Here is a 14571-nt window from a genome sequence, read left to right as displayed (position 1 = left end):
GCTGGAGAGACGGCTCAGTGGTTAGAGCACTGACTGCTCTTCCAGAGGTCCTGAGTTCAATTCCCAGCAACCACATGGTGGCTCACAATGTGGTGCCCTCTTCTGGTGTGTCTGAAGACAGCTACAGTGTACATATAAATACAAGAAAAAAATATAAAATTAATTGTGGCAGCCACAGTCACCTTGTCAGACCAGCAAATGTGAGAGCTAGTTATCCATTCTAGTTGGTGTTCTGTCGTTTGGATATGAAAAAGCAGGGCCCTAATTGATCCAGTAGACTATAAACTGAGTCCTGATAGACTGAGACCCAGAGTGGGGTTCAGCTTGTGAATGGGCTCTCCTTGCATGAGATGCTTGGCCTAGGCCAGACAACTGTGGGCAGAGGAAGAAAGATACCATCCAGCCTGCCTGTGCCTGCTACTTTGGAAGAAATTTGGATGGAGTATTGGTTTCCAGAAGTACCTGTGGGTGAAAGACCCCAGGAAGGAAAGACCTTTCTAAACACTGACTGCTCGTCTCCTCCAGATCCCTGTCCTCAGAAGCATGATCCTAGTCAGTCTGGTCAGCACTTGGCCTGCCTCTCAGGTCCTCTGTAGCATATGCTCTCAAAGCAGGAAAGTACATATGGCATTTCCCTTAGGGAACTTTGTGGAACCAGAGTGATGAGCCTGCTTGTGACACCTGAGAAAGCCAAGCCCAGGGACAGAGGCCAGGCTCAATGACAGTCAGCCAGTGAGTGCAGGTCCAGTGGGTTGTAGAGCTGCTCTGAAAGGAGCAACGACCTCTCCACCCTCAAACTACAAGCATCAGGATGATTTTCTCAGCATTTTCATTAACTTGTATAGTTTCCAAAGTAGTGTCCATGAATTTGACTCACAGGGTCTAGCCTTGACAAATCACCTCAGCTGTTGCCTTCTCTAGCATGCCTCCTGAGAAAAGACTGGCTGAGCCAATTCAGTAAATGCTGGAAGTCCAAAGAAAAGGACCTGAGATGGGAAGAGACTTGGCCAAGGTCACATAAAGCTCTGTTGGCAGGAATAGGAAGAGAGCCCAAGCTTTCTGGTATATCCAAGCATGTTCCTGATAACTGTAGTTCATACCTTGGGTTTCAGGCATAATCTTTAATCCCCCAACCAAGGTATCCCCACCAGACCCTAACATATCCTCTCCTTAAAGATATCTAGAGATTGATAATGTATGACCTTGATCGAGCTTCTTCCTGTCGCTGTAATAAAGACCATGACCAAAAACAACACAGGGAGGATGCGCCTATTGGCTGGGTCATATCGTTAATAGGGAAGCCAAGGTGGGAAGGCAGGAACTGAATCAGAGACCATGGAGAAATGCTGCTTACTGGCTTGCTTCTGTAGCCTTCTCAGCTTTCTTAGATATTCCAGGACCACCTGCCCAGGAGTTGAGTTAACCATGGTGAGCTGAGCTCTCTCACATCAATCACTAATCAATAATGTGTACCACAACCATGCCCACAGGCCAATCTGATGAAGGCAAAGTCCTCAATTAAGGTTTGATCTTCCCAGGTGACTGGTTTGTGTCAACTTGACAGAAACTAACCAGCACAGGCCTTAACCCATTCACTCGTCCTTTGGCTAGCAAGCATTCAGCAAACCCCAGCTTCGTACCAAGGAAGACATTATTTACTACAGACTGAAAGGTGACATGTGCTCCCCATCCTGTCTTCAGTCCTCGGTATTTGGACACATATTTGCACATAAGTAGAATGCAGCCCAACCAAGAAGGTAGTGCTCTTCTCTGACACTTACAATCTTAGTTCTCCCAAAGGCTCCAGAGAGTCCTTACTCACCGGATAGGTCAAACAGTTGGGGCTGCAAAGCAAAATCTCCTCCCTGTTTCACGTAACGTATGTTTTTGAAACACAGGTCATACTGTGTTGAGCCCAATTCTCAATCCCTGCAAGGATCTCTTCCTTGCAATGTGGTCCTTGGTCCGCTTATCTTCCTTTAGTTCCTCCATGGGCGTGCCCTAGTTTATCTTATCAGTCTTGTCAGTGTGGCTGCCAGATTTGAACTTCTGAACTCTAAATATAACCTGAGGGTGCAGTGAAGTCCCACCGAGAGCTCCCTGTCACTGTCACCGTTCTAAGCACTGCCCAGGTAGAACAGAAGGCAGGGAGGGGCCTTTCCTGACTGCTCTCCTACTCTCTCCAGCCCTAACCCTGCGCCGTGCCTTCCTTCGTCTCTGACCTCCTCTCCCCTCCTCTCCATCATGCCCCTGCTTAGCTGCTGCACAGCGAGTGTTGTTGACCATTTTGGTTTGTGCTTAGCTCTCACAAGACTCTTTGGGAAAACAGATGTGGTGTCTGTCTTTAAGGACCTCACCATCTTGCTAGTGGAATTTGTCCCCCCCCCCCCACAAAGAAATGATGACTGAAGATCCAACATATATAGAACCCAGGGAAGGCTGTCTGCTAGATGTTTTCCTCCTCAGAGCATCTCTGTAGTGGTTTGGTAGACTTCTGGGTTTGACTGAAAACAGGTCTCCCAGCTCAAATGCCAGCGTGGAGCTGGCATCCAGCCCAGGCTGTCAGGGCCTCTGTCAAATCTTTGTCATTGTGTTGACCTAGACGGCTGAAGACTGAAGACCTTTGAGTTCCATCATCTGCAAAGAAAGCTGGGGCGCCTACAGGGACTGACACCTCACAGGCCACAGAGCAGCTTGCCAGCACCTGGCGCCTGCTCAACACCAATCCAGAAAGCGCAAGAGAAAAGTTCTGTTAGGTGTTGGCATCAATGTGCCAGAGTCAGGCCTTCGGGGAGACAACAGGTTTAATTTGCTTTGACAGTGCTTTCCCCAGGAGAAAATTTATCCCAACACCCTGCCCCCTGCACACTAGGAACATGGCTTGTTTGCTCTCTCATTTTTACCAGGGGGAGTCTCTGTGTGTTTTGCATGTGTATGTGTTTACCCCCAATAACCCACATCTCCTTATTTGGGTCCCTTAGACCAACTGAGTGTTTTGTAGTTCACAAATGGAAGACATGTGTGAATCTTAAAGCCTAAAGACCAACTTTGCTAGGTCCTGGGCCAGCCACAGCATGACCCTGTTTGTAATTCTCTGTGATAGCTCTCTGGGGTGGATGCTGCTACTAACCCCACTTCACAAATGAAGTGCGAGAGATGCCTTTGCCCAAAGATACTTAGGTCATAAGGGACAACCTGGTCCCAGCTCCATGTTTACAGGCCATACAGCCCTTCCCTAGATCCGATTCACTTACCAGATTCACATTCTTAGCTGTGTGAGCTTGAGCTACTAACTTTAGCTTCCAGTCTCCATGAAGGCTCTAAAATAATCGGATATGACATCTATTTCCTAATTATTATAAGGATTGAGTTAGACTATATGCCTATGTGTTTATAGGTTCATTTAAAAGGCTGGGGAGACTTTCTTAGGCTCCTCCCTCAAGCTGGACTTAGGGTTGACTTGAACACCGATATGGTTGTCAGGTCTGTTTTCTGTCTGCTTTTGGCTGTTTATCATAAACTGAGCTCAGTCTTTGTCGGGAGTAGAGGAGGTGTAGCAGGTGCAATAGGAAGTGTAAATTTCAATAGCTAAAGTCAAGAGCATGTCTTGGAGTCAGTCTTGTCCACGGCATTGGCTGTCACCGTCCTGCACAGCAGCCAGAAGCAGTCATCAGGAGACTGGACATTGTCTGGGCTGCAGGCAGACCTCGTTTTCTCAGCCACGTTCTCAAAGAGTTTCTGTCACCTGCCTTTACAACCTAGGGGGAGACACAGATGTAGGAAGAAAATGGAAGTGGTAAACACAGGCTCAGACACATCACGGAGGAAAATGTGGAGAGATCCTCTTTGCCTTTGGTGAAGGATCCAACACAATTCTCCTTGGGTCACAGGTTTTTGCCTTCTCAGACTGGGATCACAAGCAAATATGCCCATTGTGCTTATCCATGGTGATTTGGCAGAGCGTGTACTCCCTTCCCTTCCGTGGTGAAGGCTCTGGGGAACAGGGGTATCCTGAGCTGCTCCATTATTCGCCTCCAGCCAATAGTTTCCTTGGTGAGTCTGGAAAAGCAAGCTTTGGGGTTTTGTTTTGGTTTTCACTTTTTGAGATAAGGTTTCTCTGTAAGCCCTTGCTCTGTAGACCAAGCTGGCCTGGAACTCACAGAGATCATGCCTGCCTCTGCCTCCTGAGTGCTGCGATTAAAGGTGTACACTGTCCAGCAGCTTTGGGGCTTCAGAAAACAGAAAACTAAAAGGAACAAATGCAGGCAGGACTTCCAAAGCATCTGCCTTCAAAGGACGTTAGTGTCATACGGGACCTATTTCTCCTTAACATAGGTATCCGTGTTAAAAGTTTTAGTTCCAGTAAGAAGCCACCAGAAGACCGAATGAGCCCTGTAGAGGAGTACCCACATCCTCGTGACTAAGTCCCTCCAAAAAGCTCCTTGCTTGCTGGGAGCAGGGGACACTTTTGTTCTTTCTTCTCTCTCAAGACCCCTTTGTCTCTTCAGCAATGTTGTGTTCAGCATCCACGGGACACTCCCACTCCCAACTCATGTCCAGAGACAAAGCAAAGAAACCTTGAAGTTCCACGTTCCAAGTCTGATTAATGGAAGGGAAAACAAATTCCTGAAAGTCACAATGCCTATCAGGGCCCACTGCTCTGACAGCAGAAACAAAAGCCAAGGCAGAAAAGGCCTGCATTTTCCATCTTACCAATACTCAATTATGAAAATCAGTTACTCACAGGCAGCTGGATTCTTAATTCCAATTCAAGCAGATTGGAAGGTGCTCTTTCTGCTAAGCAGAAGCAGCTGGAGTGTGAGCTTAAGCTGAGTGGAAGGAACTCGGGCAGAGACTTGCCAAACATTGATTGGGAACATACACCAGGTTTACGGACTGAAGTCCCCACTTCTCAAGAGTCTGTGATCACTTCTAATCCAGAGTTTACCACAGAGATAGCTAGGTGTTCAGTGGAGACTGGGTATTCATGGGATCCTAACCTTTTTCTAAAAACTGCATTTTAAAAAGTGTGTGAATGTTTTGTCTGTCTGTGTGTGTGTGCCGTATTAATGCAGTGTCTGAAGAAGCCAGAAGAGGGCATCAGATTCCCTAGAACCAGAGTTACAAACGAATGGCTGTGAGCCACCATGCAGATGCTGGGAACTGAACTCAGGTCCTCCGCAAGAGCGTCAAGTGCCCTTAACCACTGGGCTATCCCTCCAGCCCCGTGTTCATGGAATCTCATGTTGACCCCTAGTTACTAAAGTCCCTCTATATGGAAAAAATTCTATTCACATAAACATTCTATTGAAAGCAAATATTCTCCAGATGGCTCCCTTTCCTTTCATATTGCCATCTTCAAATTATCTTCTGTTTCTTAAAATTGTGCCTCCCCCCAAAACTAACAGCCCAGGACAAATTCTTGAGCACCCAGGCTTCCGTTCTGTCAGATACAGCAGCTGACACCATACTGTGTCCCAGAAAAAATATGTTTTCCTCATTTGATCACTATGAAGGACTTTTGGCAAGTGAGAAGCAGGTTTGTGTCTTTCAGACTTCGGAGTCTAGGAAGTGCCTGGGAGACATCTGAAATACAGCTTATGGTCAGTGTGCCTTTGGCTGAGAAGGACTGAACTGAAGCAACTTAGAGCCGAGGAACCACCTAGTGAACACTTTTACCAGTAGCACCAAGAGAAGCTGAGATGCTTCTATGGGTTAGATTTCAGGGTAAATACCCAAGTGAGTAAAGCCCGTTTCCAAACTCACAGGTCCGTAGTGATGAGGACTTGGCCTGCTTACGCTGCCAAGATGTCTTCTCAAAGATTGTGGCTTCATTATTAGCTCTGGTAGAAGGAACAGAAGTCACCAACAGGGACACGTATAGGAGAGTGAGTACAGTGATGAGGAGATGGGAAAGGAAAGACCTGAGGCCATGGTTCCAGCCATTGCAGAACACAAAAAGACCCAGAACCCAGCCCGCTGTCTCCCTGTGCTGGGCTCCTGCACCAGCGCTAGAGGGGCTGCCCCATTCTTTGTACAGTTTATGGTAGTTTAAAGGGAAAGTCATCTTGAACTTGACTCAAACCCTTGGCTTTTCAAACAAAACTCAGAATGGTATTTCCCAAGAGGTGTTTATTGAGAAATGTATTTAGAAAGCCAGTGCTGATGTAAACACCTAGGGACACGGAGTTTTCTAGGCAAAGCCTGTGGAAAAGAGATGCTCAGAATCCATAAGCCTCACTCACTCACAACCCAGACAGATCACTCAGCCCTGGAGTGAGGCCACATGTCAGAGTGATGTCTCCTCCTCTCAATTCAGCAGTCTCAAGTTCAGACAGTTCTAGAACGTTCTCCCCTCCATCAGCTTCTTTGATGCCTTCTTTGGGGACCCTGCTGTCCCAGAAACCTGCCTTGCTCAGCCCCTTGCTCCTGCCCTAGGGTGAGTTTCTTCAAGGCCCAGAGAACATGCCTCATGGCTCAGAACCCAGACTGTGGCTTCTGTGAGAGCAGAGTGTGGTCTTAACCTCTGAGCCATCTCTCCAGCCACGAGGAAGCCCTTCCTGTCGATGCCTCCTGTTCCTCTTCTGAGTCCTGGGCTGTGATTCAAGTCCTCTGCCCATTGTACACCTGGAGCTCTCTGCTACATTTACGTTTTGATGTCTTTGAAGTCCAAGTGATCTCACTATAATTCCTGCTCTCCTAGAACAGGAAGCAGTCCCAGGGGCTTCATGCCATTGCCTTCAGTGTATAGAGCAGAAAAGCAGGGTTCAGAGAGGGGAAGAAAGTTGGTTTTGGTCACATAGCATGGTACTAGAAGAATGAACCCTACCACATGTCCCCTTCTCCTCAGGGAGAACGTTTTCTTTTTGCCATGCTGCTGACCTGGTGACAAGTCACTTGTCCTGTTCAAGTCTGAAGCAACAATGTCTTTTATGGATACTTCTTTTTTTCCATTTAGTTATTCATTTTAAGAATATTTTAAATAATATTTGTGGGGGAATGTGTGTGAGTGCAGTGTCTATGGAGGCCAGCAGAGGGCGTCAGATTCTCTGGAGCTGCAGCAACAGGCAGTTGTGAGCTTGTGTGAGTGCTAGGAACTAAACAGCAGTCCTCTACAACACCACTACATGCTCTTAACCGCGGAGCCATCTCTTCATACCCCACAGTCTTGGACTCTTGATGGATTCCTGTGAGCCACTACGAACTGACTCTTTAATTCGTTTTGTAGTCCTGACCTTCTCCTCTACTTTAATTCTCACTCTCTCAGCTCACTTGCCACCGGGGGAAGCCGATCCTTTTCCCACATTGAGCTCCATGGTGTTTTGGAACCCTTTAACCTCTGAAAGCTCTAGCACTCTCTGCCCCTCCTTTGTTCCTCTGCCCACCCCACCTCACCACCACCACCACCACCCCAGGGGACATTGCTTCAAACCCCTGGCTTCTGCTGTGGCATCACAGAAGGATGCTAAGCTTGGAGTCCAAAACCCTATGTTCAAATTCTGCCTTTGTGACCAGTAACCGTGGCCTCCCTTGTTTTATCTCCCTTTTCTGCTTCTCCTTTCTAATGAAATGGGGACAGCCATTCATATTCTTGTCAGATTTGGTGACAAGGATATCTGATGACGACACAGACCCAAGCAGGTATTCTAGGCACAGTTGTATCTGCCTTGTTCTGTATCCCACATTATTGACAAATGACGACTTCTATAGATACTCTATTAAGTAATTGTGGCAACAAACTGCTTAAATTTTTTTTTATAAAAATCTTTCTGAAATCCGTTGTGCTTCCTTGACTCGTATTTGTGAGAGGGACTCGGGGCGTCAGAGGCAGTAACAGTGTGTCTCGATGGCTGAGCGTGGGGCTGAGTGGGAAGAAGGTATACATGCCTTTCCGCAGGGCATGGATTTCTCACGCAGCCAGCGAAGACTATTGAAGAGCTCTTATTAGCAGAGGAACAGCTTTAGGTTCACGGAGATCAATCAGACTGTCGGGTGAATAAATCAGAGAGTAGAAAATGCTAACTGGCCACCCACAGAAGACCCAGCTAGAGGGTGGGGCCCTAGGTGGACACTAGGAAGGTAGAGCAGGAAGAAGGCACATCCGTGCATTCATGGAATGGGACTAAAGATGACCACCGGGCTCAGGTCACACTGCTTCCTCCCAGCTGCGTTCAGCTGCAGCACTGGCACAAACATAGGAGATACATTTGATTTATAAATCTCGGAGACTGACGATGTGACTCAGTCGGTAGAGTACATGCTCACCACGCACATAGCCCTGGGTTCCATCCTCAGCACCACCTGAAACAGGTTGTGGTTATGAACCCCTGTAATCCCAAATTGAGGCAGGAGGATCCAAACATCAAAGTTATTGTCCACGACATAGCAAGTGCAAAGTCACCCTGGACTACTTGAGTCCTGTCTCAAAAAAAAAAAAGTGTGTGTGTGTGTGTGTGTGTGTGTGTGTGTGTGTGAGAGAGAGAGAGAGAGAGAGAGAGAGAGAGAGAGAGACCCTGAGCTCTGTAGCATGAAGCCATCTCCATTTTCTGTTCTCCCTCTCTTCTCTTCCAGAATCAGTGGATAACTGCCCCAGCAATTGCTATGGTAATGGTGACTGCATTTCCGGGACCTGCCACTGCTTCCTGGGTTTTCTGGGTCCCGACTGTGGCCGAGGTAAGCACTCACATGAGCACAGCTTCCCGGACCCTAGGGCTAGCTAGTGTACACTTCTCAAAGGGAACTCAGGACTCAAGCTGCCTCCTGTGCCAATTCTTCGGTGGCCTGCCAAAGGCAGTTGGCAGGTAAAGCCAAGTCCTCTCCATCTCTGTTATCCAGCTATGGACAACATACACAGACAAGTCAGGACGAGCACCGTCTATGCCCCTCCTCTCTGGTTTGTGTCCGGGAAGCATATGGGCCCCTCCACTTCTGTACAACACAGGCTAATCTCAGCTAAGTCAGCAGTAGAAGGACCTGGAAGCCTGGTCTCTCCCAATACATACCATACCCTACTGCTACCTTCAGCATATATACTGCTAAAGACGGAAACACATTCAGAGATGACCTTAAGGCTACCTGAGACCTACTGTGTGCTCTGGGCCTTCATTTTTGTTCTAGAAACACAGAGAGGAAAACTTCCTGAGATCTGTGGTCCTGAGAATTTGATGTTTCCCCACAGAAAGCCCAAAATGGCCTCTTGTCTGGGTTTCTCTATCTCTCTACTCAGAAGCCTCTCTCTGGCTTTGTGTCCATTCAGGAGTTCATCCTGTGCTAGATACTAGGTGCAGCTCGCTGCTGACCAGACCTGGAGATTTCAGGCCATTCTGAGAGAGTAAACCAACAACTGTTCCAAAGCATCATTAGGATACCGGAAACAGAGGCAGCAAGGTTAAGTGTGGCTGTCTTGGCTGGGCAGAAGGGAAATCCACTCGGAAAGATGGAGAAGAGATGGGGTAGGACCCGAGTCTAAGGCTTGTGGGATTCAAGAACAAAAGTCAGAAATGATTTCCGAGACCAAGGGAATAGTGCCCTACAAATCCTGCCCAGGGCATAGCACAGGTGACTCCACCAACTTCAGCTACTACAGAATAGGTTTGCCTTGAGGCTGCCAAGCTGTCAGCTCTGGGGAAGCATAGTGACCGCCTGCTGAGGGCTCCAAAGAGAAAAGATGCCAGGCGGGGCCCAGGAAGGCAGCACAGGAGAGCCAAGCCATTCCTTCTAAGGAGAATTACCGCCTCATCTCAGATGCACGCACTTCAGCCTGAGTCACGTATAAAACACCCTTATTGTATCTCAGTGAGACAGGTGAGCACTTGTAGCACAATGCAATATAGCTTATTTTTAGATAAAATCCTTCATAGAGATGATCACAAAACCTTTATGCTAAGAGACAGAACGGTAAGATGCTTCAAAGAGCTAAGTTTGGGCCCAGCTCTTTTTGTTGAAGGGCTGTGATGTAAGAGGCTGGAATCGGGACCTGAAAGACAAGGGAGGCAGAGACTGGCCAGGGTTAAAGACAGCAGTTAGTGGTGTTGCAGTGGTGGGGGTGAGGGTGGGCATGGGGGGGTGTGGTAACAACAGAGCACTATCAGAAGAATTCTGGAGAGGCGACACAGGCAGCCAGGAGCCCCAGATACTGTCTTTTCTAGTAATAATAAGAAACAGATGTCAGCTTCCCCTCTGAAGCTCCAGGCAGCTAGGACACTCCATCTGAATCGGAGGGTGGCTGGAAAAAGCAGTAGCCCCCAGCCCCACATCACACCCCTTCTCTTCCAACTCCAGAGGGGTTTAATCTGGAATGAAGCAGGACAGGGGGTGCTGGGTACACAGAGGTGTTTACTACCAATCAGCGATCAGCCCAGGGGAGGGGAGAAGAGAACAGAGACCAATGGCGGGATGCTGGGAAGAGATTCACCGGGTTTTTGGTACTGTCTCTTCAGCGTCCTGCCCCGTGCTGTGCAGTGGGAACGGCCAGTATATGAAGGGCAGGTGCCTGTGCCACAGTGGCTGGAAGGGCGCTGAGTGTGACGTGCCTACCAACCAGTGCATCGACGTGGCCTGCAGCAGCCATGGCACCTGTATCATGGGCACCTGCATCTGTAACCCGGGCTACAAGGGCGAGAGCTGCGAGGAAGGTAAGATCTTCTAGGCTGCCCCTGAAATACAGGCCCGCCTACTCTATGGAATACCTCTCAAAGACTTAGGTTTTGAAATCAGAGATAGCCAAGAGTCCTAGCCCAGTCTCCTCCAGAGAGCGAGGCTACCTTCCCCAGGGGGCCACTGTGAGGGCTGAACTAAATAGCCCATATCTCAGTGGCTGACACCTAGTAAATGCTCCATAAATGTGGCTCCTATATCAGTGGCTTTATCCTGGGGACAGTGAAGCTTCACGCTCCTTCCTCCAGGGTTTGGAATGAGTGGACTTTGCCATTTGCAGCTGACGGGCAATGTATACCCTGCTCTCACCTCCTGTTCTCCACCAGCCAGCACCCCGGCTCCTTCCCCAGTGGGACGGACAGGTTCCTAGGAAGGCTAGTCATTTAACCCCATTTAGTATTTAACAGAGCGCTTTCATTTACAGCACCATTTTCTCTTAAAAGAGAGAATGTTAACAGGCCTAAAGTAAGAAGCCAGGCGGGATCAATGTCTGGAAGGCATTTCCTGTCTCTGTTGCTTATAGCCCCCCAGTGAGCTAGTGAGTACCTCTGCAGACCCCTTAGCTTTGGGGACAGCAGTAGCTGTTGACAGAGGATGGCAGCCTGCAGGACGCAAGAAGTTGGCTTTTCCTACTTGGCGCTCAAGGATCTTCCTTGATTTCCCTTTCTTTTAATCACTTGAGATGAAGGCCCTGCGCAGAAGGGTCTATAAGGAGAGATTTCTATTAGAACAGTGGGATTTTTCACCCGAGCCATGTCTATGTGGTGTCCTCCGGACAGAAGGACACTGGACAGTGCCCCAGAGCTATGAGATATTTTTCAAAGAGGAAAAAAGTAAACGTTTTAGAACTTTGATTTACGTTATCTATTTGAAATAAAGTGTTTTTTCCTCCCGTTCTCCTTTCTGAAGAGGGCCATCTGGGATTGATTTCTTTTATTATTTCTTTTTTTCTGCTAAAATGTGTTTGTACAGTCTCATGTTTATAATAATGTTTTGGGGGGGGGCTCCCCCTCCTCCCTGGGCTCCGCTGCTAACAGGTTTCCCGTTTATAAAACATCAGCTAACAAGCTTACTTTTTTCTCCCTCTTCCTTCTGAAGTTTATGGCTCCATATTTTTTAAAGCCCGAAAAGAGTCGAGGGCGGGAGGCTTGAAGGGGACTAGGGGAGGGGCAGGAGAGGGCAAACTTAGATCTTTTGTAGTAAAAACTGAGACGCTGCCTTCTCAGTCCTGAAGGGTATCTAATGGCTTGTGTGGTCATTGAAGCATGGAGCATTTGGGGTAGGGGTGGAGGGAGCCTGTATTCGCAGCCTGGCCATGTGGGCATCATCCTCCATTAATGAGCTAAGCTTCTGCAAGGAATTTTGGCTCTGTGAAAGAGCAAAGGGGGACTGTCTGGCACATCTTCTAGATAGTATCTAAACCAAGTTAGCCCACCTCCCAGTCTGGTACTTCCTGCCCTACGCCTAGCTCCCAGGAGATAACCCATGTCCATGAGGCTGTCTCAGTGTAAGGGAAAAAGACAGCTTTATCCTTTCTTGGAACTTCTGTTACCCACAGGCCCAGGAGGGGCAGAGCTAGGCCACTCAAAGCCTCGTTGGCAGAGATAGCACAGATGACAGTCCTCAGTTGAGGATTGGGGCTCAAGGCCAATGGCATTCAATAAGTTCATCAGGTCTAGCCCGGGTGCCAGGAGCTGCTTGTCCCTGTCATGGGGACTCTGTGAGCTCCCCTATGCATGTCAGGTCACCTGGAAACCTGAAGACCAGCTGTCTAAAACAGAGGTTACCTCTGCTTAGCTCATCCTAGTCTTTATACTCCTGATGCTATGGGGTTCCCTTTGCTGGTCCCTATAAGTGTGGAAAGAAAGGCCTTCGATGACAAATACATTTCACAAAACCTGATACCCTCCCAGCCTGCAAATATATACAGAATCCACACTGGGGGTACCCTGGGGTCCTCAGAAGCATGGTCAACCCAAAGCTGGGGCCAGGCAGTCACAGGATGGAAAATGCTTTCCTAAGTCTCCGGGTGGGAATCACCGAGTTGTTTCCTGTCAAGTTGGAAAGCTCTCTGGACCAAGGGAATTACCATAGTAACCTAATGGGGTGGAATAATCCTTCTGCAGTTCCGGGATCTGAGGCCCGTCACGAGAATTTATCACTGCTGTTGTCTTTATTATTTTTAATTACCTGAACTTCAGCAGGTCATGCTTTAGCCGTTGCTAAATGGTGTCTGGAGACCATGAGAGAAGAGTCATTTGCCTTAGTTGGGCCTTATTAATTCCCCACATTGTCCTGCTTCTTTGCCTGCTTTGATTTGGCTTCTATTTTTAAACCACTTCATGTGTTTATGTGAGCATATATGTGCAAATGTATCTCTGAACCAGTCAAATTATAAGAGAAAATAGCAAGCGATATGGACAGGAGAGAGAGGCTGGAATGTAAATTCCTTCTGTGCTGCCTTGGAAAAGTATTTAGTAGAAATAATAGATTAAGTAGAGCTACATAAAATGTTTAATAGCACAGGGTAGCACAGACAAGCTTCTAGACAATGACAACTTTTGCTGCTGTCATTACTCTGACTTTAGCAGCTCGTTACTCCCAGCCCCTTGGCCTTCTCACCACTGAGATGCCAAGTAAAATTCCTTTTAAACTTGAGATGACAAAAGAGCCTTCTCCACAGTCTGGTCCTCAAAACAAATATCCCAGAATGCTCTTTTGTAGAGTCTTATCCCCTTTGTGCCTGTGACTCTTTTATACCCAGACCCGGAAACCTGGGTATAAAATATTCTGTATATGAAATATGAATGAAATTAGTTAGTACATTTGAATATTTGAATTATAGATTAGCCCATACTCTGCATAAGCCTAACTACTCAATGTCCTGAGAAGATGAAAAGGTAACCTTCTATGGTACTATAGTTTATATAGTCTCTTCTCATCCTCACTGTTACTGGCGGGGCCTTGTACCAATCTGATAGGTAGAGATTGTTGATCATGTCTTTCTTAGTTAGAAAGCTCAGAGCTTCCATTTAATGAAGGCTCCTGTCTTAGTACAATAAGACAGGAAACAGTAGAGAAAGACATCCAACATCTTGTTCCTTGTAGGCATGTGTATACACATGATGTACACACACACACACATATGTACACTCTCACACACATATGCACAATTGGGTACACACTCACATGCACATTAGAGAAAAATCCTTTCTGGTAAATTCATTTGTGTGACCTTTTGAGCCCCAGTTTCCCGGTCTGAGACTCCTCCCTCACTGCAGTTTTTGCAAACACGGTAGGCTCTGGTTGCCATGCTGATGCTTGATGGACATTTAAACTCAGTTCGCCTCACAAGCCAAAGTGCAGGGACTTGTAGCCATATTTTCCAGGTGAGGGAATAATCTTGGAGAACTGGGAACCCAAGCCTGCCATTCACATAAGGTTCTTTACCGAACCTGCAACCTCCCCATGTGGACAGATCACTTTAACAGTGTTGTCCTTCCCAAGAGCCTCACCCCGCTGTTCCAATACTCACTGTAGCATCTTCCTTCCATGTCACAGTGGACTGCATGGACCCCACATGCTCCAGCAGGGGTGTCTGTGTGAGAGGCGAGTGCCACTGCTCTGTGGGATGGGGAGGCACCAACTGCGAGACACCCAGGGCCACCTGCTTGGACCAGTGCTCAGGCCATGGAACCTTCCTCCCAGACACCGGGCTCTGCAACTGTGACCCAAGCTGGACTGGACACGACTGTTCCATTGGTAAATATGGGGAAAAGGGTTTGGCGTGGGTGGAAGGAGAGTTCGACTGTTACATTGTAACCCGTTCAGCACTGGGGGGGGGGGCTGCTCTTAGGCAACTAACTGTAGACTCGCTTCCTCACCCTTACCCTTCCCTTCTAGTCTTTGATGTCT

The 14571-nt window shown here is 47.8% G+C and overlaps 1 protein-coding gene across 4 annotated transcripts in view; it reads left to right on the top strand.

The window, feature by feature from the left end:
• Positions 1–14571, top strand: part of TENM4 (teneurin transmembrane protein 4) — a gene marked incomplete at both ends in the record, with an annotated part of 342954 nt that overhangs the window by 205472 nt on the left and 122911 nt on the right. For all 4 annotated transcript variants that reach the window (XM_080912630.1, XM_080912629.1, XM_080912628.1 and 1 more), the window contains 3 exons: positions 8572–8673; positions 10440–10634; positions 14218–14418. In XM_080912630.1, the coding sequence (XP_080768756.1) occupies positions 8572–8673; positions 10440–10634; positions 14218–14418 (498 nt within the window). The remainder of the gene's footprint in view (positions 1–8571; positions 8674–10439; positions 10635–14217; positions 14419–14571) is intronic.

The sequence above is a fragment of the Micromys minutus genome, assembly GCF_963924665.1.
Source record: "Micromys minutus genome assembly, chromosome: 2".
NCBI classification, from domain to species: Eukaryota; Metazoa; Chordata; class Mammalia; order Rodentia; family Muridae; genus Micromys; species Micromys minutus.
Note: the sequence above shows the minus strand (reverse complement) of the source record. Positions and strands in the feature narration are given on the sequence as shown.